The sequence below is a fragment of the Uloborus diversus genome, chromosome 7 (assembly GCF_026930045.1).
Source record: "Uloborus diversus isolate 005 chromosome 7, Udiv.v.3.1, whole genome shotgun sequence".
Lineage (NCBI taxonomy): Eukaryota > Metazoa > Arthropoda > Arachnida > Araneae > Uloboridae > Uloborus > Uloborus diversus.
The window spans coordinates 79,099,043-79,125,117 of record NC_072737.1 but is presented as its reverse complement, the minus strand read 5'-3'; the positions used below and the strand labels follow the sequence as shown (position 1 = coordinate 79,125,117).

The 26,075-nt window shown below is 34.0% G+C and overlaps 1 protein-coding gene across 1 annotated transcript; it reads right to left on the bottom strand.

Moving 5' to 3' along the window:
• Positions 1-1,301: 1,301 nt before the first annotated feature.
• On the bottom strand, positions 1,302-26,075 carry LOC129226755 (D-beta-hydroxybutyrate dehydrogenase, mitochondrial-like). The gene is made up of 7 exons (XM_054861386.1): positions 26,071-26,075; positions 24,160-24,437; positions 22,298-22,423; positions 16,899-17,111; positions 15,330-15,512; positions 14,210-14,342; positions 1,302-2,176 (listed from the first exon to the last, which is right to left on the bottom strand). Exons 1-7 carry the CDS (start codon positions 26,073-26,075, stop codon positions 1,834-1,836), a joined length of 1,281 nt encoding a protein of 426 aa, XP_054717361.1. The 3' UTR covers positions 1,302-1,833.

Sequence of the window (26,075 nt, the reverse complement as noted above, 5' to 3'; positions counted from 1 at the left end):
TAATTTGGCGGACACTTGGCGATATATCGCCAGTCTTTTGGTCGCCCAGTTTTGTCGTCAACTTGGTGACAAATTTGGCGGGTTTTGAGCAATCACGATTGCTTATTGTTCTCATTTGACTGTTTTTGGCGTTACGCTGATTTTTCCCACCGCCACCCTCCGCACCATCACCGTGGACCGGCTGGCTCCTCACGATGCTGCTCCTATAGCGAAAGCAGTCTCCAGGTTGCATCCATGTCATACACACACGCGCATACATACACAACTACACACACACACGCACATACACACACACAAACACATACACACACAAACACATACACACATACACACATACAAACACTTACACACACGCATACATACAGACACCCACACATACACAACTACCCACACATTCATGCATGCACACAGACACAAACACATATGCCTACACACACATACCCCCACACACATTCATACACACACATTCACATAACTCGTACACACAAACACACACGCCTACATACACACACTCGTGATTGCGAAAAACATAATTTGAATTCAAGATGTCAAAATTCAAATTAATTTTTCTTGTATTTTTTTTAACTGGTTTCAAATTGGTTACTGTTGGTGATATTTAAAGAGTTAACTATTGAATCACATTAAATTTTCCTATAATGGAGAAATAACATTAAATTGGTGTAAAAGGAAGCCATGAAGTCATTTGATGCACACATCAGCTCGTTTGTTTTTATTCTTTTGTATGGTTAAGAGACATTAGTAGCCTATCCGAACAAAGATGAGAAAAAATCCCAGCAGAAACTCCTTTCATAGGAAGCATACCAGTTAAACAAAGATGTAAATCTTTAACGATGAGATCGGTTTGAAAATACAAAATCAAACTTACTGGTTTCTTGATAGAACAACGAGATTGTTTATTGGAAGAGTTTTTTTTTTCATGCAAATCGAATTAGGTAAAATTTTTGTCAGTACTAGAAAAGGGAAACATTTTGGCAGCAATACGTCTTCTTGCTTCTTGCCCTCGTACAGCATATTAAAAATACCTGTTTTTCATTGTACATATATTTTATGCTTACGTTTATACTTACTAAAAACCCTGTAAGATTCTCAGAAATTTCTGCAATTATTACTATTTCCTAAGTTTTCAAATTTTATTTTGATGAGTTGTAAATAGAAATAATAACAAACAACCATAAATTCAGATGCAAGTAAAAATAATTTTTTCTTTGTACACTTAATAAAATGTTTTCTCTTTTAGTTTTAAATCTAACTTTTGAAAATGTGGATCAGTAAACACAGATAGAAAGACAACCAGAATTTTAATATTTTTGATAGCCAGAAAAGTTTTCTTATCTGTTCTGTGAAAATTATATATTGTTGCTATACAACTGCGAAAGAGTACGAACATGTGTAACTTAAACTTATCGAATTATTTTGAAAAGATACAGTTAGTGAAAATAGATACCTTCTTAACCATTGTAGAAAATCAAAGAATTCACATTAAAATAAAACCTTTTCTCTTATATATAATGCTATAAAAAGTTATACAAATCAATAGTAAATTAGATGTTGCCAACAAGATATTGAACCGCTGCTTAATTCTAGTTTCACCCTTCTTGAAGTTTGGGGATTCTGATGTTAAAAAAAAATTTTCTTTTATGTTCATTTGAAATACTTTCTATTTTTTACTTAGATTTCAGCAACTTTTCCTTAAAAAATATAGTCTGAAAGTGCTGCATAATTTAGAGTAACTACTAGCATGAAAACTTTAAACAAATCAATAGTAAATTAGATATCGACCATAAGATAGTGAAATGTTACTTATTTCTAGTCTCATGCTTCCCGAGGCTTGGGAAATCCTATTACAGTACAAAATGCTTTTATTAATACATCAATTAGTGGTCTAGGGACCCTTTCTAGTATATAGAGTGGAATTTTCATGAATATATTTCTACAAGGCTTGTAGACTGAGCGTGGATATTCCAAACTGACTGCTGCTTCTAATGCATTGATGACAGGAGAAACATCTGGCGATGCAATTTTAACAATCAGCTCCCCAGCACGCTGTGATGATTTGAAATATTTTTCACCATAGTCCGACTTTACACCTTCATCCAAAGAACTTAGTGTGTCCTCTATCCTCTTCACTAAACCTTCACCTTCTGTCATTTGAGTGCTGAAATGTAGAAGACATTTTTTAAAATATGTTACGGCTTCTTCCTTTTACGTGCAATGTTCGGCTTAATAGTTTTTCTGTTTATCGTCTGCGGTTTATATTTCTTTTTATGTATGGCAACAGCGAAGAATTGTAACGGAACAGGTGGGAGTTTGTGAATAACAACGTAGTAGTTGAATAGTTTTTTTCTCGCCCTACGTCGGCGGGGAACTGTATTACGTTATATTCAATAAAATATCTTCCTTTGTTTAAATACGTTTTGGAATTAGTTAATGAAGTTTAGAATTATTGATTTATGAGATTTTCTGAGTGAATTGGAAGAACATAAATTATTGGAGGCACCCGGCGAGATAAGTGCTTTATACTAAGATAAGTGCTTTATATTAAGATAAGTGCTTTATTCTAAAATTCTTTATTCTATTTATAAAATCTGTTAAGAAGATAATTGGACGTCTTGAGAAGATTTAAAGCTGATATTTTATTTACTTGTATTTATTGCATAAGATCATTTTCAGATGTTTCATGAAAATATTATTATTTGAAGTATTAATTTGATTTGTAGAATATTACGGTTAATATTTTGATGAGTTCTTATTGAGGATTACACTTAATTTTTTGGAACTGATGCTGATTTGATATTGGTTTATGCGAGATGTATAAATTTATTTGAATTAAGAATTTGGACTTTAATTCGATTACTTTCGATTCAGTATTATGGATGGGGCAGATAGAACTCAAATAATAGCGTCTAGAGGAAGAATTAAAGCTTCTGTAACAAGACTTGAGAATACATTTAATGATATAAATACGAAAAATGAAGTTTTGATACGTATTCAAAGGTTAGATACTTTATTTACGGAATTTGAAAAACTTGATGTATTATTAGATGATAAAGATTCTGAAATAGCAGAATTTGAGGAAAAATATTTTAGATTAAAAGCTCAGTATCAAAATAAAATCGAAAGCTTTCATGTTCCGTCTCAGATAAGAGAAGTACAAATTAATGGTGGTGGTTCTACTGTAATGCAAAATGCGGAGACAAATTTAAGTAATTTCCGATTGCCAAAGCTAAATATTACGCCTTTCTCTGGCAATTTTAATGATTGGATAAATTTTAAAGATCTTTATCTTGTAACAGTTCATAATCAAGATTCATTATCTAATATACAAAAGTTTCAATATTTGAAAGGGTTGCTCACCGATGAGCCAGCGTCTTTAATTAAGCATATTCCCTTATCTAACGCTTCGTATTTGGAAGCATGGGAAAAGCTATTGTATAGGTATGATAAAAAGAAGAAAATTGTACAGTCTTTGATAGGAACATTTTTAGAACAGAAAGGTATCTCACAGGCGAATGATACAAATTTAAAGAACTTTATGGATACAAGTGATGAAATTATTAGAGGATTGAAAGCTCTTGGTGAGGAAGCATCAAGTAGAGATCCTTGGTTAATTTATTTAATGCTTCAAAAACTTGATTCAGAAAGTAGAAGGCTTTGGTCTTCTGAGACTGCTAACGTAGACTTTCCTTCTTTGAAATCATTTTTTGATTTCTTGAAAACAAGGTGTTCGTCTCTTGAGTTAATAATGAACAACGAGTTAAAAAAAGTAGAACCAATGAAAAATAATGTTGGTATAAAAAATCACTCAGATGTCAGAATTACTAAAAATTGCATTAAGTGTCATGGAGTGCATCCCTTGTTTAAATGCGTGAAATTTAAAAGCATGGATTTTAGTGGGAGAAAGAATTTTGTAAAACGAAACCAATTGTGTTATTTGTGCTTAAATTTGCACAGGGTAAAAGACTGTCCGAATTCACATTTAAAGTGTATGCTGTGTCAAGCAAAGCACAATACATTATTGCATGAAAATATTAAGGGGAATAGTGCTAGTGTTTCTGAATATTTAGTTGAGAAAAAAAGATTTCAAACTACCGTAGAAGAAAATGACAATCCACGAGAGAGTTTTTCACCTGATTGTGAACTTGACTCTAACAACGTAAATCGGGGTGTTATTTCCAGTACTTCTGTAAACAATACTAGAAGTGTTTCTTTTCTTCCTACTGCTCAAGTTGTAATTCAAGATAGTTCTGGTAAATCTTACACTTTCAGGGCTTTGCTGGATTCAGATTCTGAGTGCTCATTCATCAGTGAGAATTTAATGAATGTGTTACAATTAAGAAGAAAAAATGATAGAATTTCTTTGACTGGGATCGCTGAAGTGTCCGCTGGTCAAACTCGAGGCTCCGTAATGCTTGACATTGGGTCGAAATTAGCATATATTTTGAATAAATTAACTGCTCAGTTACCATCTGAATTTTTGGATTTAAAGGACTTAAGTTATATTAAAGCTATCAGTAATCTTGTGGACAAAGAATTCATGCGTCCGTGACCAATTGACATTATTTTGGGTTCCGACTGTTTTTTCACGATAATGCGAAATGGTAAAATTGTTGGTTCGAAGAATGAACCCATTGCCCAAAATACGATGTTTGGATGGGTTATTGCTGGAAGAATTCTTCGTAGTGACATTTCGTCTCCCATTGCTCATTCGCATTTTATTAATGTCGAAGAAAACACAAATATAGATGCAATTCTTCAGAAATTTTGGCAAACTGAAGAATTACCCGTGAAAAAGAGACTGCTATCCGAAGAAGAGGAATTTTGTGAAACTCATTTTCAGACTACCTTTAAAATTAATGATCAGGGTCGATTTGTTGTCAAGTTGCCAATTTACAAAAATAAATCATTGTTAAGAAACTCTAAGAAACTAGCTGTATCGAGATTATTTGCAATGGAAAGAAAATTCAAAACTGATAAAGAGTTTGAAGATGAATATAAAAGTTTTATGATTGATTATGAAAAATTGGGACACATGACACGTGCTGAAACAAGCCCTGACTTTATAAACTCTGATACATACTTTCTTCCTCATCATGCTGTTATCAAGAATGATAGTGTTTCTACAAAATTCAGAGTTGTTTTCGATGGTTCATGTAAGCCACCTGATTCACATTCCTTGAATTATATCTTGGCTGTTGGTCAAACAGTGCAACCAGATTTATTTGCTATTCTCATGAGGTTTCGTATGAATAGAATAGCATTTTCAGCAGATATTCAACAGATGTATCGGCAAATTCTTGTTGATTTTGCGGATCAAGATCTACAGAGAATTGTTTGGAGGGAGTCGGAGAGTTCTCCAATTAGTGAATTCCGATTATGTACTCTTACCTATGGTACTTCGGCAGCACCATTTTTAGCGACGCGAGTGTTGCATCAAATTGGTTTAGACATTGAAAACCAAGATCCTACTGTATCATCTATAATTAAGAATTCTTTCTTCATTGATGACTTAATGTCAGGTTCAAATTCGAACGAAGAAGCTATTGCAACAATCAAAACACTTTCTGAAGTTTTGGAAGCTCGAGGATTTTATTTGAGAAAATGGCGTTCTAATTCTCCACAAGTACTGTCTGATTCTTTGCCTACTTCACCCAAAGAAGTTCAAAATTTAGAGATTCATCCAGATGAGTGCTCTAAAGCTTTAGGTCTCATGTGGGACTCCTTAAACGACTGCTTTGTTTTTAAAGTTAATTTCAAATTTGAAGGTAATATTACAAAACGAACATTTTTATCGCAATCAGCTAAGTTATTTGATCCTCTTGGGTTTTTATCACCATGCACTATTTCTATCAAAATATTTTATCAGCAGTTATGGCTTTTGAAATTGGACTGGGATAGTCCTCTGCCTCAAGAACTTGCTACCAAATGGGAAGCTTTTCAAAGGAACTTTGAGCAAGTGTGCTACATTCGCATTCCGAGATGGATTCAAACAACTAATAAGAACATTATTCTTCATGGTTTTTGTGACGCCTCAGAATTGTGAGCATTATGTGTAGTGAAATTTAGACTTACTACACCGCTAGTAGAAGTGAACTTGCAAAGAAAATGTCCACAGCCTGAAGTTGGAGAAAAAGAAAAACACGTGAAGCATTTTTCCTCATCAAAACTGACATTACATGTTTCTATGATTCTTTGTTCGTCTTCCAGCCAGACACGATAACCTCTAGTATTTTGAGCGTAACCTAACAAAATTCCTGGTTTAGATTTATCGTCCAATTTCTTTCTTTTCTGGCTTGGAACATTTACAAAAGTTAAACAGCCAAAAGTTCTGAGATGTTTCACGTTAGGCTTTTTATTGAAAAACAGTTCAAACGGGGTATGATTGCTCCCATGACAAGACCTATTCCAAACATAAGAAAAACAAAATGCAGCTTCCCCCCAGAATTTCGAAGGTAAGTTACTCTCTTTTAAAAGTGCTCTAACTCCCCCCATTAATGTCTGGTTAAACCGTTCAATTATGCCATTCATCATTGGTGTGTAGGGATTAGTTTTCTCATGTCTAATGCCACGGTTATTCAAGAAAATTTCAAAATTTTGATTGCAAAATTCTTTCCCCCCATCTGTACGAATTGATTTAATTTTCCTCCCTAAAAGCCTTTCATTACGATTTAAAAATCTTACAAAAATATTGAAAACATCCGACTTCAATTTCATAGGGTATACAGCAACGCGTTTTGAAAAATCGTCCATAATGGATAAATAATATTTCTCTCCCCTCAAAGTTAAATTTGGGACTTCACCTACATCCATGTGTATAAGCTCTAAAGGTTTAGAAGATCTCACGGCCCCAATCGATTTAAAAGAAATACTCCTAGCTTTAGTATATTTACAAATTTCACAATAGTTAACATTTTTATTCAATTCAGGAAGACCTCTAACACTATTGTTTTTGCTAGTTCTAGAAATATATTCATAATTAATGTGACAATATCTCTTGTGCCATAAATCTTCAGGTGAAATTTTACCAATTTTTTCAGAAATGTTACAAACAGGTTCAGAATTATCACAATGTTCACTATTTTTCAAATACAAATATCTATTAGGCTTAAAGAAATATAAATTTATGTCATTTCTACGCTTTGCATAAAATAATTGATTCCAATTTTTGTCATAAACTTTAAGAATGGTATTATGACCAACAAATTTGTTACCTTCCTGTTCCAATTTAGATAATGACAATAAATTACGACGGATTTCAGGATTGTACAGAACATCTTTCAAGATAATTTTCCTATGTCTACCATTAATTTTGACCAACAATTGAATTGTACCAATCCCTAAAATGTTGCTTTGTTTACCGTCAACAGCCATAGACATTTTTAAGTTATTAACTGGCCTAAAATCAGAGAAAAGATTTTTATTTTTAGTGACATGTGACGTAGCTCCAGAATCGGCAATCCACGTTATATCTGAATCAGATGAAGTAATATTCAAAGCTTCCGACTCATTAATTTCACTCACATTATGTTGAGAATTAGAAGACCCTTGAGATAAATTTTTAGAATTTGACTTTGCCTTAAATTTAAAACAATCAACCTTTTTATGCCCAAAAATCCCACAAAAATTACATTTCCCTTTAAATCTATTTTTACTAAAATTTGACACAGGTTTACAACTACTTTTACAAGGATGGATCTTACCGGCAGGTAGCGAATTCGGAACGGTCACATACACAGCAGGTGTCTGTAGTGGAACGTTCATTTCAGAAATTCTATTTGCTTCGAGCAACAGTTCTTGTTCTATTTTCAATGGGGTAAAGTCCACGTCAGACCATCTGTAGATTTGCTGTACAATGGATGCAAACTCAGGGGGTAAACTCCGGATATACTGGAAACCTATGTAAAGGTCGGACATCGCATGGCCAACTTCTTTTAATTGTGACGCAGCTGCTTTCACTCGGCAGATGAAAAGACCAACAGTTTCGCCTTCTTGAAACTTGACTTGAAAAAATTTATCCAACAGGGATATTAATCTGGCACGGGTGTCAGGTTCAAAATACTTGCACAAGATTTCCCAAGCTATCTTTCCTTCAGTAGTGCATTCGATGAGAGGCTTGAATTCTTCTGACAGGAACTGATAAATGGTAGTATAAGCTCGAGTTCTTCTAAGATTTATTTCCGCTTTATCTCGGAACGTCAATTTTTCTTCCTCAAGTTTCTTTTCTTTTTCGTCAGCTTCGATGAATTCCCAGCTGCCCGAATGACGCAGGACAACTTGTATGTTTCTCTTCCAAGTATTCCAATTATTGGCATTTAGTAAAGGTATTGTAGGGACTTCCATACTTTCAAAAATTTCACGATGTTTTAAAAATTCTTCAGAGTATAAAAATTCAAATTTTCCAAGTTCTTCAGGTTATGGCCAGGAATTGCAAAGTCCAGGTGACCTGGGCCCATAACCACTTGTGAGCATTATGTGTAGTGAAATTTAGACTTACTACACCGCTAGTAGAAGTGAACTTGCAAAAAAAATGTCCACAGCCTGAAGTTGGAAAGAAAAACACGTGAAGCATTTTTCCTCATGGAAAATCTGTATTTATTATCCTCAAAGGATTCCTAAAGTTGACGAACAACATCTTCATTGATATTTAAAAAACATTTAGAAGAATAGACAAAGATTAGCCGCTAAAATACAACGAAACATTCAGTTTTACGAACATGCTGATTCCAAGGAATATAAGGCATTAACGTAACATACAAAAATAGGCCTAAAGGCGTTTTATGACTTTAAAATTGACATCACGTTGTATTACGCCCTGCCAGGAGTAAAGAGCACTGGCAGACATCACGAAATCACGTACAACACATTTTGCGGCTATGTGAGGTGAGAGAGAGAGAGAGCGAAAAAGATCGCTCGAAGTATTTAAAGGTCTTCACATGGCTTTCAAATTAAGAATATGCAAAACACAAGATGTGTTGCCAATGCAAGAAAGTTAAAGATATGTTGCCAATCAAAAAGTAACTCAATCTACAAAAAAATTCTCGCGGTTATAAGATACAATGAACTGGTGACTCGGTTCACCCAAAAGTTCATTCACTTTACTGAGTCATTGCAACCGATCGCACACATGACGTCACAACGTGATGCAATGTTTACATCGAAAAGGGATTGATTCTGCATGATGCAAAAACGTATTTTTAATGTTTTTTTTTTTTTTTCAAATTAAGTGATTCTTTCACTTTTTGTGAAAGTTTAAATTAAAAATCTAACAAGAATGTGCTTATGCTGCTGTCATCTATGTAGTGCAGCCTCTTTCTGATGAGGAGTCAGAAGTAATTATTTTGACATCTAAAAGCAAGGTTGCTCCACTGAAGTCTGTTTCAATTCCCAGACTTGAATTAAATGGTGCTCTGTTACTAGCAAGATTGTATTCTTCGACAAAGAGCATATTTTCAGACTGTGATATCTCATTCCATGCATGGACAGATTCTCAAGTCGTTTTAACCTGGCTGTCGTCTCCTCCTCGTAATTGGAAACCTTATGTTTCTAACAGAACTTCTGAAATTTTAGACTTAGTACCAGTTAAAAGTTGGTCGTTCGTCCCAACGAAGGAAAATCCGGCAGACATTGCGTCCAGAGGATTAGCTCCTAAATATCTTCCGGACTGCACAATTTGGTGGAAAGGACCTTCGTGGCTAACATTAACTGAAGAAAGCTGGCCTAAACAACTACATCGAGTTGAAAATTCAGAAACTATCTTGAAGGAGAAAAAGAACTTTAAATTTAGTTTCAATACTTCTGTTAATTGTAGTATCATTGATAACTTATTTCAGAAATTTTCTTCAAAATATGATATGCATTTTTTAACACTAGAACTACTGGAGGGGTCATTTTGACCCCAAGCAAACTTTTTCTGCGAACTGCTTCTATGTATTTTCATAAGACTTCATCCTTCCTTGACTTTTCCTATATAACCGTGCTGTTTAATAATATAAAGTTTTAAGAACATTGATTTTTTTTTAAATCTAAACTAAAGGGTTGTTACTTAAATGTGGGTAGGTGTCATTTTGACCCTTTTGAGAAAAAAAGAAATGCAAATACATTTAATTGATGCTGAAACATAGAAGAACCTAAAAATGCCTCCTAGAATATAGCATTGCAAAAACTTGAAACATTTTTAATGTTTTTGTACATACAAAAGAGCATTAGTCGCTAGTTTCTGAAATGCAAACGAAACAGCGCTGGTTATTTTAAGGGTTTCTAAACTTTTTTAAAATGCTTCATTATACATCCTTAAAATCCCTGCATCCTTTAAATGAGCTACATTCGTTCTTAAATATGTTTATTTTTAACCAATTTTTACAAATGTAATACATTATGTAGGGAACTATGCAGATTTCTTCTAGGGGTCAAAATGACCCTCGCCGTACTTCTAGGTATACGAAGACCGCCCTAACTCTAGTGCTTACACGTTGACTGCCATGGCAATTTTCAGAAACCTGGTTTTAAATGACAATTTGATTAAATCACCTTGTACAAGAATGAGATAACACGTAGTTGGCGTCCTGGAAAAGAATGCAATCTACGAGTTAGCTCGTAGTTAGCAGTCAACGTGTTAATAGATGCACATACATTGCTTGACAAAACTTAGGGGACCACTTGAGTCTAACCGGAAAACAACATGAACAATACAGGAATTGAAAGAGAATATTATAACTTTTTTTTGACGCTTAAACAATTAGCTCTTGTATCCATCATGTTATCGATACGCAAGGTCCTAAAGTCGGGAAACATTTTTGAAAAGTCGCCAAATTCAGCGAAAAGTGGAAAGTTCTGGAAACATTAGAATGTCAATACAATGGACTCTGCACCATCCGAACACTCTCTAATGCGAACACCCCGATTGTCTGAACGCATTTTGATGGTCCCGGAGAGCACATATGAGGTAATGAGAAGCAATGGGATGCAAGTGAACATTTTGAAGTTTTGAGTAAAATGCGTTTAAAGATCAGATTCTAGGTAGGCTTTCATTGAAATTTTTTTAAAATCAAGCTGTAAACCGGAACCTACCAGTGCTACTAGTACTATATCTTGTCCCAAGAAAGAGGAGGGGTTCACCTTCCATTTGTACTGGTTATCTCCAAATTTTTAATTTTGCCACTTGCATCCCATTGCTTCTCATTTCCTCATATGTATTAATTCCGTCTCTCTCTATAATGAACATCCCCCCCTAATCTGATCACTTTGTTTGGTCCGATGAGCGTTCAGCATAGAGATAGGGGTGTGCACATAAATTTTTAGGCCCGTCACTAATGACTTTTCCGACCCCCTTCCATATTGGTTACCCCTATATTTCATTCTAGTTTCAAAAATTTTGGGCCCCCTTCAGGCTCGGGCCCGGGCCAACAGGTGTCTCTTCTCCCCCCCCCTTTGCACGCCCCTGCATAGAGAGAGATAGTCTACTGTATGTTGAATATTAACCGAGCGACCGCTACTGTTATGCATAAAAATGTAAAAATTGAAAACTGAATAAAATGAAACATTTTAATCTTATACTGCTTACAAACATTGTTTTTATAACATGAATGTTTTTTTATTTCCCGTTTTGAATATTTTGTTTCGGTGCACAGTGTATTTCCGTTTGTTTCAAGTGAGCAAAATTAGTGACGTGCACTCGTCTTGATTTCCCCGAAAGCAATGACATTAAAGAAAATCCAATATAGATATTGGAAACTACCCAGCCATGATGAAGGAAAAATTGTTCCTAAAAACTGGTACATTGAAGAAACATCTTTTCCCGATAGCCAGAAAACTGCAAAAAACAATTGATACAATATGTTTAGTTCCACCTTAAATGAAACCCAAAATATTAGGTTCCCTTTATGTGTGTGTACCAGATCACCCTCAGGTACCTTAGAGGCTGTTTTGTGGTAAAAACTGCATGAAAAAATTGATACGTTGCTTTGTGGCATCCTCAGTTTTCATGTTTCGTTTTCATGCTTTTACTTTTTGTTCAGCAATAAGTTCATTTACCTATGTTATGCGTAATAATCCTTCAGTGAACGTCCAAACCTGGGAAACACCAACAGTCATCGGTGAACGTCAGCATTCACATGGCAAAGATATCGGCGAGAGACTGGGTATTTCTGGTGAATAACCGGTAAAAGTTGGTTTGTTCTGTTAGTTTTAATGGCACAAGAGCTTAAATAGGCTATACTGCGCCAAACGATAATTTTGAAGAAACAAGAGAGTGGGGTGGGGGGTGGGGGGAAACCAAAGGTGAAAAATTACTTGATCTATAAAGGGCCCAAAACTTTTAGAATTTAAAAGAAGATTTTTGAAAGAAACAGGAACGTAGTTTTGAATTTGGAAAAAGAGGCCGAAATAACAAACTGTTAAAGAATATTGAAAAACACAAATACAGCAAAACAGAAAGCAGACAAAAACAATAACACAAGGACTAAAACTAAACTAAAGACAAAAAGCCTATATCTTGAAGGAAGGGGATCAATGGGGGTGAGGAGTGTCCCCCAGAAGTCCTTTCAAAGATGGATGAAACTGATTAAAAAATTTGAAACGAATATGATTGAAAATTGAACAATTGCAAAGAGTATGCAACACTGATTGACATTACATGTGTTGCATATTGGACCTGGTTCTCGAGAAAAAAGATGTTTATGTGTGAATCTGTACGATAGAATACGAAGCCCAGAAATTATAACTTAGTCTCTTCTGCTGATCTTAGATGATTTGAAACCTTTCGTTGACGACTGGATGGAGTGCAATTTATTTAGCGTTTCTGCACTCCAGGCTTGCTGCCAATAGGTGTCAAGATAGTTGAGAACAGATTTTTCGATAAAAGTTGACATGCCTATAAAATTTTATTATACTCATGAAAACCTCCTGCAGTCTGACCACCGATAGTACGGAAAGACAAACATCCGGTTTATTGGCGGAAATGGTCGCATCTATTAGTTGGGAGAGGTAGATTGTTCGTTACAGATGTGTGCTTTTGCCTCTTAATTAGCCGAAGTTTTGTGAAAATGACTATTTGTTCACGGCAACATTTTTGTAAAATCTAAACTATATTCGATCTATATTCTCACTACAGAAATTGATTTATAATTTTACAATATAAGGTAAACGCACTAGTCGCCACTTTAAGGTTTATATTTGAAAACTAAGGATTCCAGGTCTCCCAATGGATTCAAATTTGCAGGAGCTAATTTTCAGGCTATATTGTAGTAAACAGTTTAAGGAGGAGTAGGTAGAGCATCATGGACAATTATTATAAATTATTTAGTATGGTCGTCTGGATTGTCCATGTTTTTTCAGCTGTCTTCTATTGCTTCCCCGTAAAGAGGTATAAAAACATTGTGTTGTATTATGAATAGAACAATGCTCAAAAATAATATTTTTAGAGCTGTAACCATGTTATGAAAAGTGAAAGATCATATTTGGAACGTTTTCAACTCCAAATAGTTGTAGTGGCCACATAAACCTTCAGCCAAGAAAACTAGTACCAAAAATGTTAGGAAATTCAAAAGTGGCCACCGAGTGGCCACTCTGAATCAGGAAGGTTTTTCGTAAATCAAATCAATTTTCCTTTTAATAGATTGTAATACTTTTAGCATAATAACCTGCCCCATTTCTAATGTAAAATTATTGTGTGATCTAGTAGTGGCAAATTCTAAATAACAATATGGCCACTACTGACTCATGTACTTAGTTTTGATCTTACTATTTTGTTTTTATGTTTCCAGACGAAATGAAAGCATTTAATATTCTTTTTTTGTTTCCATGGAAACTTTTTGTTTCCCTTCATTTTATTTTAGAGAATGCAATAAATTAATAAGGCGCTAGTGACATTATAAAACGAGTGCGTTTTTTTAACACCGGCAAAAAATTGAAAAGGATTTTTTAAAAAATAATTACATTCACATGGCTCGATGTGGAATAGGCTACATCTAATGCTCTAATGAACGGAAAATCGCAATTTTTGGACTTAAGTCACTTTGGCTCTGAGGTACAAAATTTATTTCAAAAGATATTTTTAAAAATTAAACTTATCAAAATTCCATTTGAAATAATTTGCTAATAGATCAATGTTAAAATAAATAAATAAATAAGGTATAGTAAGAAAAATTACAAATATAAATAAACAAATAAATAAAATAAAATAAAAATTTCTTACAGAAACATCTCGGGTTCGATTGATATCACTTTGACATCCCAAACCTCCATTTCTTGTTTGAGGCATTCACTGAAAGCAACGGCAGCAAACTTGCTCATAGTGTACGAAGTCACATGAGGAATGGAAAGTCGTCCTGTAATGGACAATATTTTTGAACTAGAAAATCATAACGGATGCGGTTCCCAAGTGGCACAAACGGTTGGGAGATGATTGGTCAACGGTGGCTCGGCTCTTATGGTTGGCTAACGGTAAGCAATGTCCGCTTTGGTAACTGCTGCCGAACCAACTATTTTCAAACTATCTGCTACAGTACCTAACCATTTCCCAACTATCTGCTACAGTGCCTAACAATTTCCCGACTATCTGCTACAGTGCCTAACAATTTCCCAACTATCTGCTACAGTGCCTAACAATTTCCCAACTATCTACTACAGTGACTAACAATTTCCCAACGATGGCTCATCGAAAATATCCACGGTTGCCCCAACAATGCCCGGAAACGGTAGGGCTTATCGTTGCGTTTCCAACCCACCATTCCCCACCAGTTTCTACCGATAGCCACCGTTGGCCAACCAATTCCCCAAAGTGCGAGCGCCTTGGGTTGCCTTGGAGAGATATTGCATCAAATCTGACTCACGTAAACACATTTAAATGTCAGCAAAATGCTTATCATCTTTTAAAAACAAATGAAGTAAGCATATTCATTATGACAGGAAATATTTATTGATTTACAAAATATTTACGTACTTATGAATTAAAAAAAAAAGGAAACCTTTTGAAGAAAAACATTTCGTTTCAAGCGTAATTAGTCATTCCTTATATGTTCAAAGAGTCTATAATCGTTCTACATACGTACAATTCATTTACCATGAAATTGTCAGTTCAACAAATGTAAGAAAAAAGCTTAAATTTCAAAGGAACTTTTTTTCGACTTGCTATCACAATCAAGGCTGAACTTGATCAAAATCGTTTGAGAACATGCATTACTCAAAAGATCAAATGCCTCAAAAGCGCACTTAACTACTCAGATCTTTTAACATTTCGCAGATAGGGAGTGATATTGAATTACTAAGAGAAGCTATGTTTTCTTTGTCAAGCTTGTCAACTCATTTGTATTTACCTGCAAGACTAGTTAAATTAACTACTCTTCCTCTTGACTGTCTCAACATGGGTAAGAAGGCTTTCGTAACTCTCACCATACCAAAAGTGTTCACTTCAATTGTCTCCTTAAAATCAGCCATGCTTGTGAGCTCAACATCAATGCCTTTCTGGATACCAGCATTATTTACGAGTGCCCAAAATTCTAAGCAAATAAACACATAAATTAAAACACAGATTAAGCAAACAAATTATAAATAAAATGAAATAAAGAAAATACAGTCGAGGTAACCCCCCCCCCACACACTAGAAGAAACATTAAAAAAAAGACTGTGTTAATAAAAAATAAAAGATAATATCTCCTACATTTCTCAATGTAGGTTCAGATGCTGTGAAAATACATCAGTACAAAAAAATACGAAAAAAAATATTCGTCATCAAATACAAAACTGCAACTTTGGCCCTGACGAGTCGGGAAATTCCCACCTTTCCATCAGGTTAAATGTCCTACATGGAATAACATCATAAAAGATATTATAATCAATGAAAGTGTTATTAATTAACTAAATTAATGCAAATCCTTATATGCGTGATACAAGAATTTTTTAATTAACTTTTTGAAAATCAGCTTAATTACTAAAGTATTTTGTATAATTTTGTGATATTCTTATGGGTTTCGATACGTTTGCTTTTTAATCTTTCCAAAACTATTACATTTTTGATATACATCGTAAGTGTTTCATGCAGTCAAAGCAGTCTATAAACTTCGTCCACCAGATTTGGTAGAATAGGTAGAATAGTATTATGCACTCCAACCATAATTTTATTCATTGTTTGATAAAGGCTTCAGGCTCTGGAGAAAACTCGTATTAATTAACTCTGGGGTGGTCAAAGTGGATATTTCAAGCTTCCAAACGTTCTGAGGTACATATGCAAGTATGGTTGGGCCGAAAAAACAACTCAACATTCCTTCGAGGGTGCGCAAATTAGAAATTTAGGCCGATATATGAGTGAATTTTTTTTAACGAATACAATACTTCCTTTACTATGTAGATGAAAGTAAAAAATGCCCATCAGCGCAATGTGAGTATGGAGTTCTGAAAAACAGTAACTGAGACGTTTAACTCGGCGGGACGTGTAAGCCTGAGTTACGCAATATATGTGAGGACTAGATTTCAAGATATTTTTTTTTGAAAAATGTAGAGAATAAAGCTTTGTGTGTGTGTGTGTGGTGTGTGTGCGTGCGTGTGCGTGCGTGTTTGTGTGCGTGTTTGTGTGTGTGCGTGTGTGTGTTTATCAAGCAGTGCTCATTTCATATGATGGAACATACATATTCTTGTTCTAAATGTTATTGAAATACATATTATGTGTACCTGGAGCAGTCAACCTGCTACGCGCACTCATAGCGTACTGAAAAACTTTATTAATATATCTTTAAACATCATAGTTATTTAAAGATGAAATATTTATATAAATGTCTTGGTTTTATGACTGGTAATCATTTTTTAAAGCTCAGTAAAAGGTATTCCTCAACTTTAACTGAAAATTTATTATTTTTAGACACGCAAAGAACAATATCTGAAGATATTACCAGATGTTCCTAAATTCTGTTTCACAAATTCAAAAGCTTTTCGAACGCTTTCATCTTCTTTTACATTGAGTTCCAGGACTTGCAAGCGTTTCGAACATAGTTTCTTCAAATCGCAAGCCCCTTTGCCTTCTGGGAAAAGACATGAAGCGAACACGTGAAAACCAATGGAGTCCAGACGCTTTGCCAAAGCGTGGCCAAATCCACTGTCGCATCCTAAAAAAAGGAGAAATTGAAAGATTTTTTTTTTCATAACTCAAATTAAACAGATTTTTTTTTCATTACGGAGTTGGAGAAAAACAAAGTTTTATTTCACAAATGTCGGGTAAATGGCCATTACGTCATTAAACCACGGGATCTTCAATATTTCTCAACAACACAATTAAAATTAGTTAGTGCGGAGCAATCGTCCAGATGAGCAGCGTCCATGACTTGTCCAGAGTTACGTAAAGTACTGGTCGGAGAATACGTCAGAGGAAAACGGTACAAATAGGCATTAAGACAATCGTGTCCTGTTAAAAGTCTGAAAACAGCCACAGCAGCAGCTACAGTATGAAGTTTAAAGTTGTCTAAACTGGGCACCTTAATCAAAAAAAGTGTTTTACATTCAGGAGTATGAGCATTTTTTTTCCTTTTATGATCGATTTTACAGCTATTTTTCATTGTCAAATCTTTGAGTAGTTTGTAATTCAACATGTCAGGACAATTATCCTAATAAGTGCTTAAAAATCACAAGTATGAGAAAACACACTTCATTTGTTAAAAGAAAAATATTATTAAATGTTCGTTAGTTAAAGAAAACTTTTGTTACTTTAAAAAATATGTATTTAATATCGATGATATATCTCACTTGAAAACTTAGAAGTTGTATAGTCAATATTTTTTTTCTATTTCTAAGTATAGATGTTTGTTACGAATGTTATGTAAATGAGGCAAGTTAAAATTTTCTACATAAAGAATGAGCATAACGGAGTAGTTGGAAATATTACTTTTTACTCTTTTAATTTTGACATTGTAACTAATCTTAATTAAATGTCTGGAGTAACGCTTAAAAAACGGAAATTTATCAAACTGGAGAAAAAAATCAATTTGAACTTTAAAAATTGTGTTAAAAAGTAACTTATGAAGATAACTAAATTGACATCAACTTATTGAAATTGAAAGTTAGGCAAATAGGTAAATTAATGTAATTTAATTTGGAGTAACCACATACGAAAAATAGTTTTTTTCTCCTCGAAAAAAAAAAAAAAGACTATTTAACAACACTTTTGTAAATGTTTTTAAATAATTATTCCAGCATATATTAACATATTAGTAACAATACCTGGTCATTTTGTTGTTGTTGTTGTATTGTGACAGCTAGGCAAGAAATCAGGGGTACGCTGTTTCTCTTTTCCAACTGTACTGTAATTTGGGGGAAGTCCGACGTCGACAGTACACATTTGCCACAAATGCCCTTTTATAGGGAAGCAAGCATTCACACAAAGAAAGGACCAGGACAGAAGAGAGAAAGTGCATCCATACTCGAGCCAGGATTCGAACCCGCAACCTCCCTATCCACAGTCAGACTACTCTGACACAGGCAAAACAAATTAAGACGTGTGCAGCAGGGTTCGTTGATTTAAATCAGCTTGATTTAAATACCGATTTAAATCAAGTGATTTCTTTAAAAATATCATTGATTTAAATCGACTGATTTAAATCGAATGATTTTTTTTAACAAAATCAGTGATTGAAATCAGTCGATTATATTTTTATAAATAAAATAAGTTTTACTCTTTTATAAAGTGTTGTTTTACATTTAACTAAACCGCATTGTCCAATCTTATCTTAATTTCAACTGGCTACATACAAATACAGTAAGCGCCGCTTAATGTGATCACTTTGGGACAAATATAATTTGATAACAATAACCGACTGATAACAATAACCGAAAAGAATCCAGGAGACAAAATAATGATTTTTTTCAATTAAGGTGCATTTATTTTGGTAACCTCAAATTAAAATCACAATGACTCAACTGAACGCAGTTTTAAATTATAAATTATTAAATTAACAGAATGGAAAATTCTGAATTATAAAAAGTTAAAGCTAAATCATGCCATTTTTAATCACATAGTAATAGGTGAAGTAAAATATGACCCCGTTTTCCCTGACATTCGTAAACCAGTTTCAAAGCACATTCAGCTTTTTCTATCTTTTCAGCTTGTTGTTTAAATTTTAATTTAACTTCTCTTTGTTTTCAATCTCGACACAATTCTTTAATAGTTTACAAAGTAATGGCAACAATGGAGGTCCTACATCAATGCCTGCAACACGTCCAGTGACTGAATTTTTTTAGGTGCAAAAGAAAGTTTTCTTAGGGGGAGTCTGTGGTCACTGGGGACGAACTTTTTGTAGCTTCATTCCTAGAAACATTTTGAACTGCTATTGAAAACCACAAAATGCTACACAGAAAGTTAGTCTCGTCAGGGTTTGCCTATGTATTTCTGTTAATTGAGGAACAAAAACGGGGAAAAAATTGAAAGTTTATGAAAAAGTGATAACAATAAACGAAGACGCTGATTACAATACCCGACTTTTTTAACATGTGTTAACATACAAGTGTTCCAGGACTTCGTGATTCTGATAACATTAAGCGAATGATAACATTAACCGTGATCACATTAAGCGGAGCCTACTGTACATTCCTTTTTTCTGTGGGTGTAACAGATTTTCAGACTCTTGACAGGGAAAGACTCTTAACAGGAAAAAGGGGAGAGAGAACTGTGGGTACAAAATTATAACTTGCTTTTACTCCAAAATAACAGTTCAAAAAAAAAAAAAAAAGTAAAAATTTGGTGTTTCTCATACACCATGACTAATATAGATAAAAAAAGTTATTGTTCCTAACATATTATTTTACACTTAAATGACGATGGAAACCTTATCTTTAAGCAAGGTATAAAACAAAATCACATCTTATCTAAGCATTATAACGTAGTTATAAATCTAAATTTTTTTGAATGTTTTGAGAACTTATCATAATCTTATGTTAGCTGAATGGATTTATTAGTTCAAGTTGCTTTATTATCAAGTTTTAACAATTGCCTTCTTCACTCCAGTTGATTCCATTTCAGAACTTTTGTCAACTCTAAGCTGATAAGCATAGAAAACTGCCAAATTTTTAGAATTTTTTTCTAAAAAGTATCAAAGTTATAATTCTAGGAAATAGTGGTACCATTGTTTCCTAGAAGTATAGTCGAAAAAATGGTGACTGTAGCTGCAGGTGGTGGGCGGCAGCTAAAACTGAAACGTAGGGGTTGAAAATCAAAATCTGTACTCAAACATTTTTAATTGTGATTGTAAAACTTCTATCATCACGTGTGACAGTTTTCTTTTTATAAAAAGAGGAAATTCTGATTGAAAACACAGGAAAAAGGGGAGAGGGAGACTGTGAGTGCAAAATTGTAAATAAATAAATTACTATGTACTATAAGATAAATTAATACCTTTGTGCTGAACAGTAAAGTAAGAAAAAAAAAAGTCAAAAAACAAATTGCTAATGACAGCAGACACGTATTTCGGCGTTACAAATAACGTCTTTTTCAATGCAAAAAGTAATGAGCTTATAGATGAAAAGATCATTCATAAGCTCAATACTTTTTGCATTGAAAAAGGCGTTCCCTGTAACGCCGAAACACGTGTGTGCTGTTATTGGCAATTTGTGCTTTTTTGACGTTGTTTTTTTTTTCTTACTTTACTATGTGCTATATACAAACATTTTACGATGAAAATAAACTTTGAACGATGCATCTGGAATTTCACAAAAAGGTCAAAATAAAACTTCTATATACCTTTTTTAAAAGTCTTAAACTTTAAACTAAATTTGAATCACGCATTTGCATTAAAACTGTTCTACTTATACCTATTATTGAAAAATAGCTCCTGTGCCATGAAATGACAATAGCTAAAAAGTTGCTTTTTCATTTATTGTTTGAAATATATTATGTTCATAAATATAAATTAATTAATCTCTACAACTTTTTGAAGGTTAAAAAAAATCTCATTTAAATTTAAAAAATCCAGTTTAAGTATATTTTTTTTTAAACCCAACTTTTTTGATTAAAAAAAAGGAAGTGTCACAAACCCTGATGTGCAGTGAAAAGTGATTGTCCATCATAATATTGTATCTATAAATGTTTTATTTCATTGGAGAAACGAAAGCTGAACTATAGCTGAACTTACAGTATCCTTTTTTTAAGTTGGTCCACTTTTAATAATCTCCTTAGAATTAAAACAAAACTTGCTGGCTTTAAATGAATACTGTTATTTTTCATATATGTGTCATCGTTATAATTTCTGCGAAAATTTAAAAATAGAAATGAAAGCACAACCAGCTTAGTTAAATATCTTTATACATAAATGGCTATTTCTGTATGTATGTCCGGGGTAAGCTTCAAAACTACTGGCCCGATATTAACAATTTTTGCATTATAGATAGCTACATTAGCATGAAGCAACACAGGCTATAATTTATTTCTAAAAAACTTAGTCTAAAAAAACTATGATGGAAAACAGTAAATTTAATGTAATTTCCCCATTAAATGAATAAATATAAAACCCATTGTTATACAAAAATTCGTTGCCTTACAGCAGCAATATTAATAGTTATCGTAATAAAAATTTTGAATCAAGACTTCTCTGGAGCGAGTATGAAATTTATTGCTTTCTTAGGATTTTTATCCTCATCTATGTCAATAATCGATGACGGAACGAAGTAAAACGACAGTTGATTTTGGCAACAGTTGGAAAATAAAAAGTGTTTATTGTCAAAAATTACACAGGCCTGCAAAATTTGGGTCATGAAAAAGTGATTGTACGGTATTGAGTAACTTTTATTCTACTGGATGCGCTGATTTCAAGTATGACATCCATTTTTCTCAATCATAAATATATTTTCACCAATTAGGCTTTAACATATAGACAGAAAAACCTATTTTCCCCCTATTCTGAGAAAAAAAAAAAAAAAAAAAAAAAAAAAAAAAAAAACGTTATAAACAGGGGGGATGAAATTTCATGTTTTGGAAATTCTTCAAATTTTTTTGCATAGATGTAGTGTTTTCGTTTCTAACTGAATACTATTTCGGTCTTTATACTTATTGCTATTTTACTTTTATGGGTGAATAACATCAAAGCGTGGTGTTTTGAGTTCTTTCAGTTAAAACAGAAAACGAATGAAAATAGCGATTTGTTTCTCACAATTATTAGTAACCCAGGCAACTCCGGGTATTTTTTCTGGTATTTATATATTCCACTATTTGTTTCTTGCAGTTAATGTTTTCCCTGATGAAATTTTCTAGAGTGAACTTTCGAGAAACTTTAGAAATGGATCAATTTTAGGAGGAAATCAATCAAAATACCTGTTATGAGCACCGCTCTATTTTCTGGCTGTATATTCTTATCCAAAACGTAGCTGATCACATAATCCAGTTCAAACCTCGTAATAACAAGGTAGATCAAAATGTGCGCAAGACATGTGTAATAAGCTGTAATACATGTAGGCAATATGAATCCTAGGAATTTCAGCTCAAACGCGTTGCAAATATAGAGGGCAACGCCTACTAAGAAGACTTTTCCAATCATGAGTTAAGATTTTTCTAGGTTGAAAATGCAGATAAATTTTAGTTCTTGCTCCAAAGGAGCAAATTAAAGAGTAAAGATTGTTCTGTATCTGACATTCATTTTTTTTCATATCATTTGACCCATGTTCGGTATTGATAGAACAGTGACACATAGATGATAGTCGACGAGATAAAGAAAGCAGAAGCACTGAAAATGCAATTTTTCTCTTTATCAGGACAATTCTTTTTTTTTTTGCGAAGAATTTGCATTTCCTCTTTCTTTTAGATGTACCCAATCAAACACATTGATTTAAAAAAAAAGCAAAAAAAAAAAAATCTTTTGTTCAAAAATAATCTTAAACCGGTAAACTTCATCGAAAGCATCCTATTTTCATTGTCGTCATGAAAATAGGAGCTAAAGTAACATTTTTTAAAATTTCATTCTCAAACGAAACCAGCTGAATATAAAGCAAGACAAAACAACGTTAGAAGAAGCACAAATTTGCAAATTGCAGCAGACACGTGTTTCGGCGTTACAGGGAACGCCTTTTTCAATGCATTATGCATTGTCTTACTTTACTGTTCAGCACAAAGGTATTTATTTATCTCAGCTGAATATAGTTTTCCTAAATCTGGTCCTTTTTGCGGTGTAAAACATTATTTTTCTCTGCTACTTTGAATTTTGCAGCGGTTTCTTTATTAACTTGGTTTCGACTAAATTTTACAACTCAATTTTCCCCCACTTCCTGTGATCAGATGCTTTTGGAATTTCGAATGCGACCCCAGACCTGATAAGAATGCAATATTCTAAAATAAAATTAATTAATTAACCATCAATTGTTAGTTTAGTCCAATGTTAATCAATGGTTTTGTAGCAATCCTCTAATACGAGGACAAAAAAAAAAAAAAAAAAAATGCTTGCCAAACATTGAAGATTTCTTAAGCTATGAAAAAACCTTCATAAATCCCCTGTAGAACTTCTTGGTAGGTAAATGGAAATTCATAACTGTAAGGTTGGAGGGGAAAAAGCCAATATCAGGAAAAAAAAAATGTGAATGGGGGCGGGAAAAACGTTGTGTGTTGAAAACAACTTTTCACTACAGCCAAAAACCGAATCTGTTTAGTGCAACATACTAAACAGGCCACAGAGAGCAACATACAACGTTTTTTCGTTCAATTACCAACTCATTTCCTATTGCGAGAAAGCCCCGAAGCAGGTTTGCAACATACAACGTTCTTCCATAAATTTTGAACATTTTATTTACAATGCCAACTAGCGCATTCTCTGACCGTGTAAACGAACAAAAGACTCAAGTGGTTCAATCTCTGGACTATATTCACCATTTTTATACTGAAAAAAAAAATGTTGAAAACCGACATACAACGTTTTCCCCGCCACCCATTCAAGTACTCGCAAGATAAAAAGAGAAATTTATACAAGGATCGACCTGGTTTGACCGGATCTGAAAAACAAGAGTTGAGGAAAGAGTTCGTAAGGGAACTTATGAATTTTCGCATAGAAGGCTTAGTGTAGGAGATAAGGTCGCAGTTACAAATTATCGTCAAGGTGATAAGAAATGGCAAATTGGAATAGTTAAAAGCAAAGATGTCCAAGTAACAATGTAGATGTAAATGGTCAACTCTGGCGACGTCACACCGACCAGATGCCTGACGGAAGAGACATTGGAGACGTCGACTGGATATGCCGACCTTAACTTCGAGAAAGGTCCAGTTACACACTGGCGGAAAGCGGTCCAGCCGACAACGACAGTACCAATCTCCAGGAAGACCAGTCCATGCCTTCAGAAACGATTGATGACGGCCAGAACCTCGAGCTACCAGACCTATGCCAGTTTCCAAGATGCCAGGAGAGCCATCAGCTGCACCTGCTCCACTTTGATGTTTATACGAGGTAGGCACCAGATAGACTGGGCTTTGACTAAAGATGAAAAGGGGAGGAATGTGGTGTATAGAACAAATCAAATTGATACAGCCGTAAACTCCCGATTTTCCGCAGAATAGGATGGTACTGTTACCACGGATAATCGAAAACCGCGGATAATCTTGAATACTGCGGATAATCCGAAGAATAGGTAAAAAACGATACTGCTGTACAGCCCTGGATTTACGTACAAGATAAGCAAGCTATAGCTTAGGGCCCCGCTTTATTAGGGGCCCCCAACTCCCGGAAATTAGCATGATTCGTGCCAAAAAAAGAAAAAAAAAAGAAGTGCTTGGAAAAATAAATTTCATTTTCTTAGTGCTTGAAAACCTTGAACATTTGGAAAAGTGAGGCCGCAAACCTTAAAAGGGAAGGGGTATAGGGAGGAGGAATGCCAATACATGTCAAATTCAGCTCCTTGCTACATCCTGCCGCAAAAATGTAAAACCCATGGTTTTCATTTTTCTGAAACATAATACAAATTTTTGTGACTCACATGTTTCATTTCTTGCTATTTATATAGTTCCGAATGCAGTATTTTGGAAATTATTTTGTTATTGCTTGCTTTTATCTTACGTCTTCTGCATTTAGCACGGAAAAAAACACTACCTCTATTTCTTTTTGTTTTCTACCCCACTTGCAACTAAAGAAAAGTTGTTGTCATGAGAAATCTATAGTTTCGTTTTTTAAATTGAAAATAGCTGTTTCTTACACAGTTAGGAAAAAAAAACAGAATTTAACCATGTAACTTAATTTGCGCTCTATGTAAGCAAGGAATTTATGAAATTTGAAGAAAATGGTTTTTGTCGTAAGTGAGCAAAAAAATATGTATCTTGTTAAAAATTACCTTTGTGTAAAAATTAAAGTAAACGCGTATTTTGATAATAGATGCTTCTGTTATTTTTCAATATACGCATTTTACTCCTCACTTATAGCATAATGACAAGAAAATTCTTCAGCAATCGTACGAGTAATGCACGCAATATATCTATCAAACAGATAGGCTCGTAGTCCTTTTCGAGAAGACTTAAACCTACAGATCTTTCTCATTTTACTGTAAGAAAAAACTTCATTTTCTTAATCTGAGACAGTTCCCTGAAAGGTATTTTGAAGATCATTCTTTATTTGATTTCTGATTAAGTGATAATAGAGATAAATGTATCCTTGTGTGAGAAAAGTTTCAGCCAAACTTTGGCCTCTTTGGTTCACAAATTTCTCATTTTCAAATTGTTTTAAAAGTTGATTGAAGCTCAAAGCAGAGCAATCACTGTTTTTATTTTATGTGAATTTGTGTTGCATTCATTCTTTAGCTATCATTTTAATGCGTAGCAATATTTGTAATTCTATATTTTGCTACTAACTCCATTAGTTATTTATTTTGCTCCATAGTTTTTGCTCTTGTTATAAAATATGGAGCAGCATCATACTTGAAAAAAAAATCTCCCAAATTTTGTTGTCTACGCGCGTGTGTGTGTGTGTGTGTGTGTGTGTGTGCGCGCGCGTTTTTTCCCCCTTGTTGCTTATTACCTAGTACCCAACTTCTTTCGGAGTTTGGAAGGGGTTCGCACAGGAGAAAAGGTTGGGAACTGCTGGTACAAAGATTGCACATGGTGGTGACAACTTTACCCACCTCAT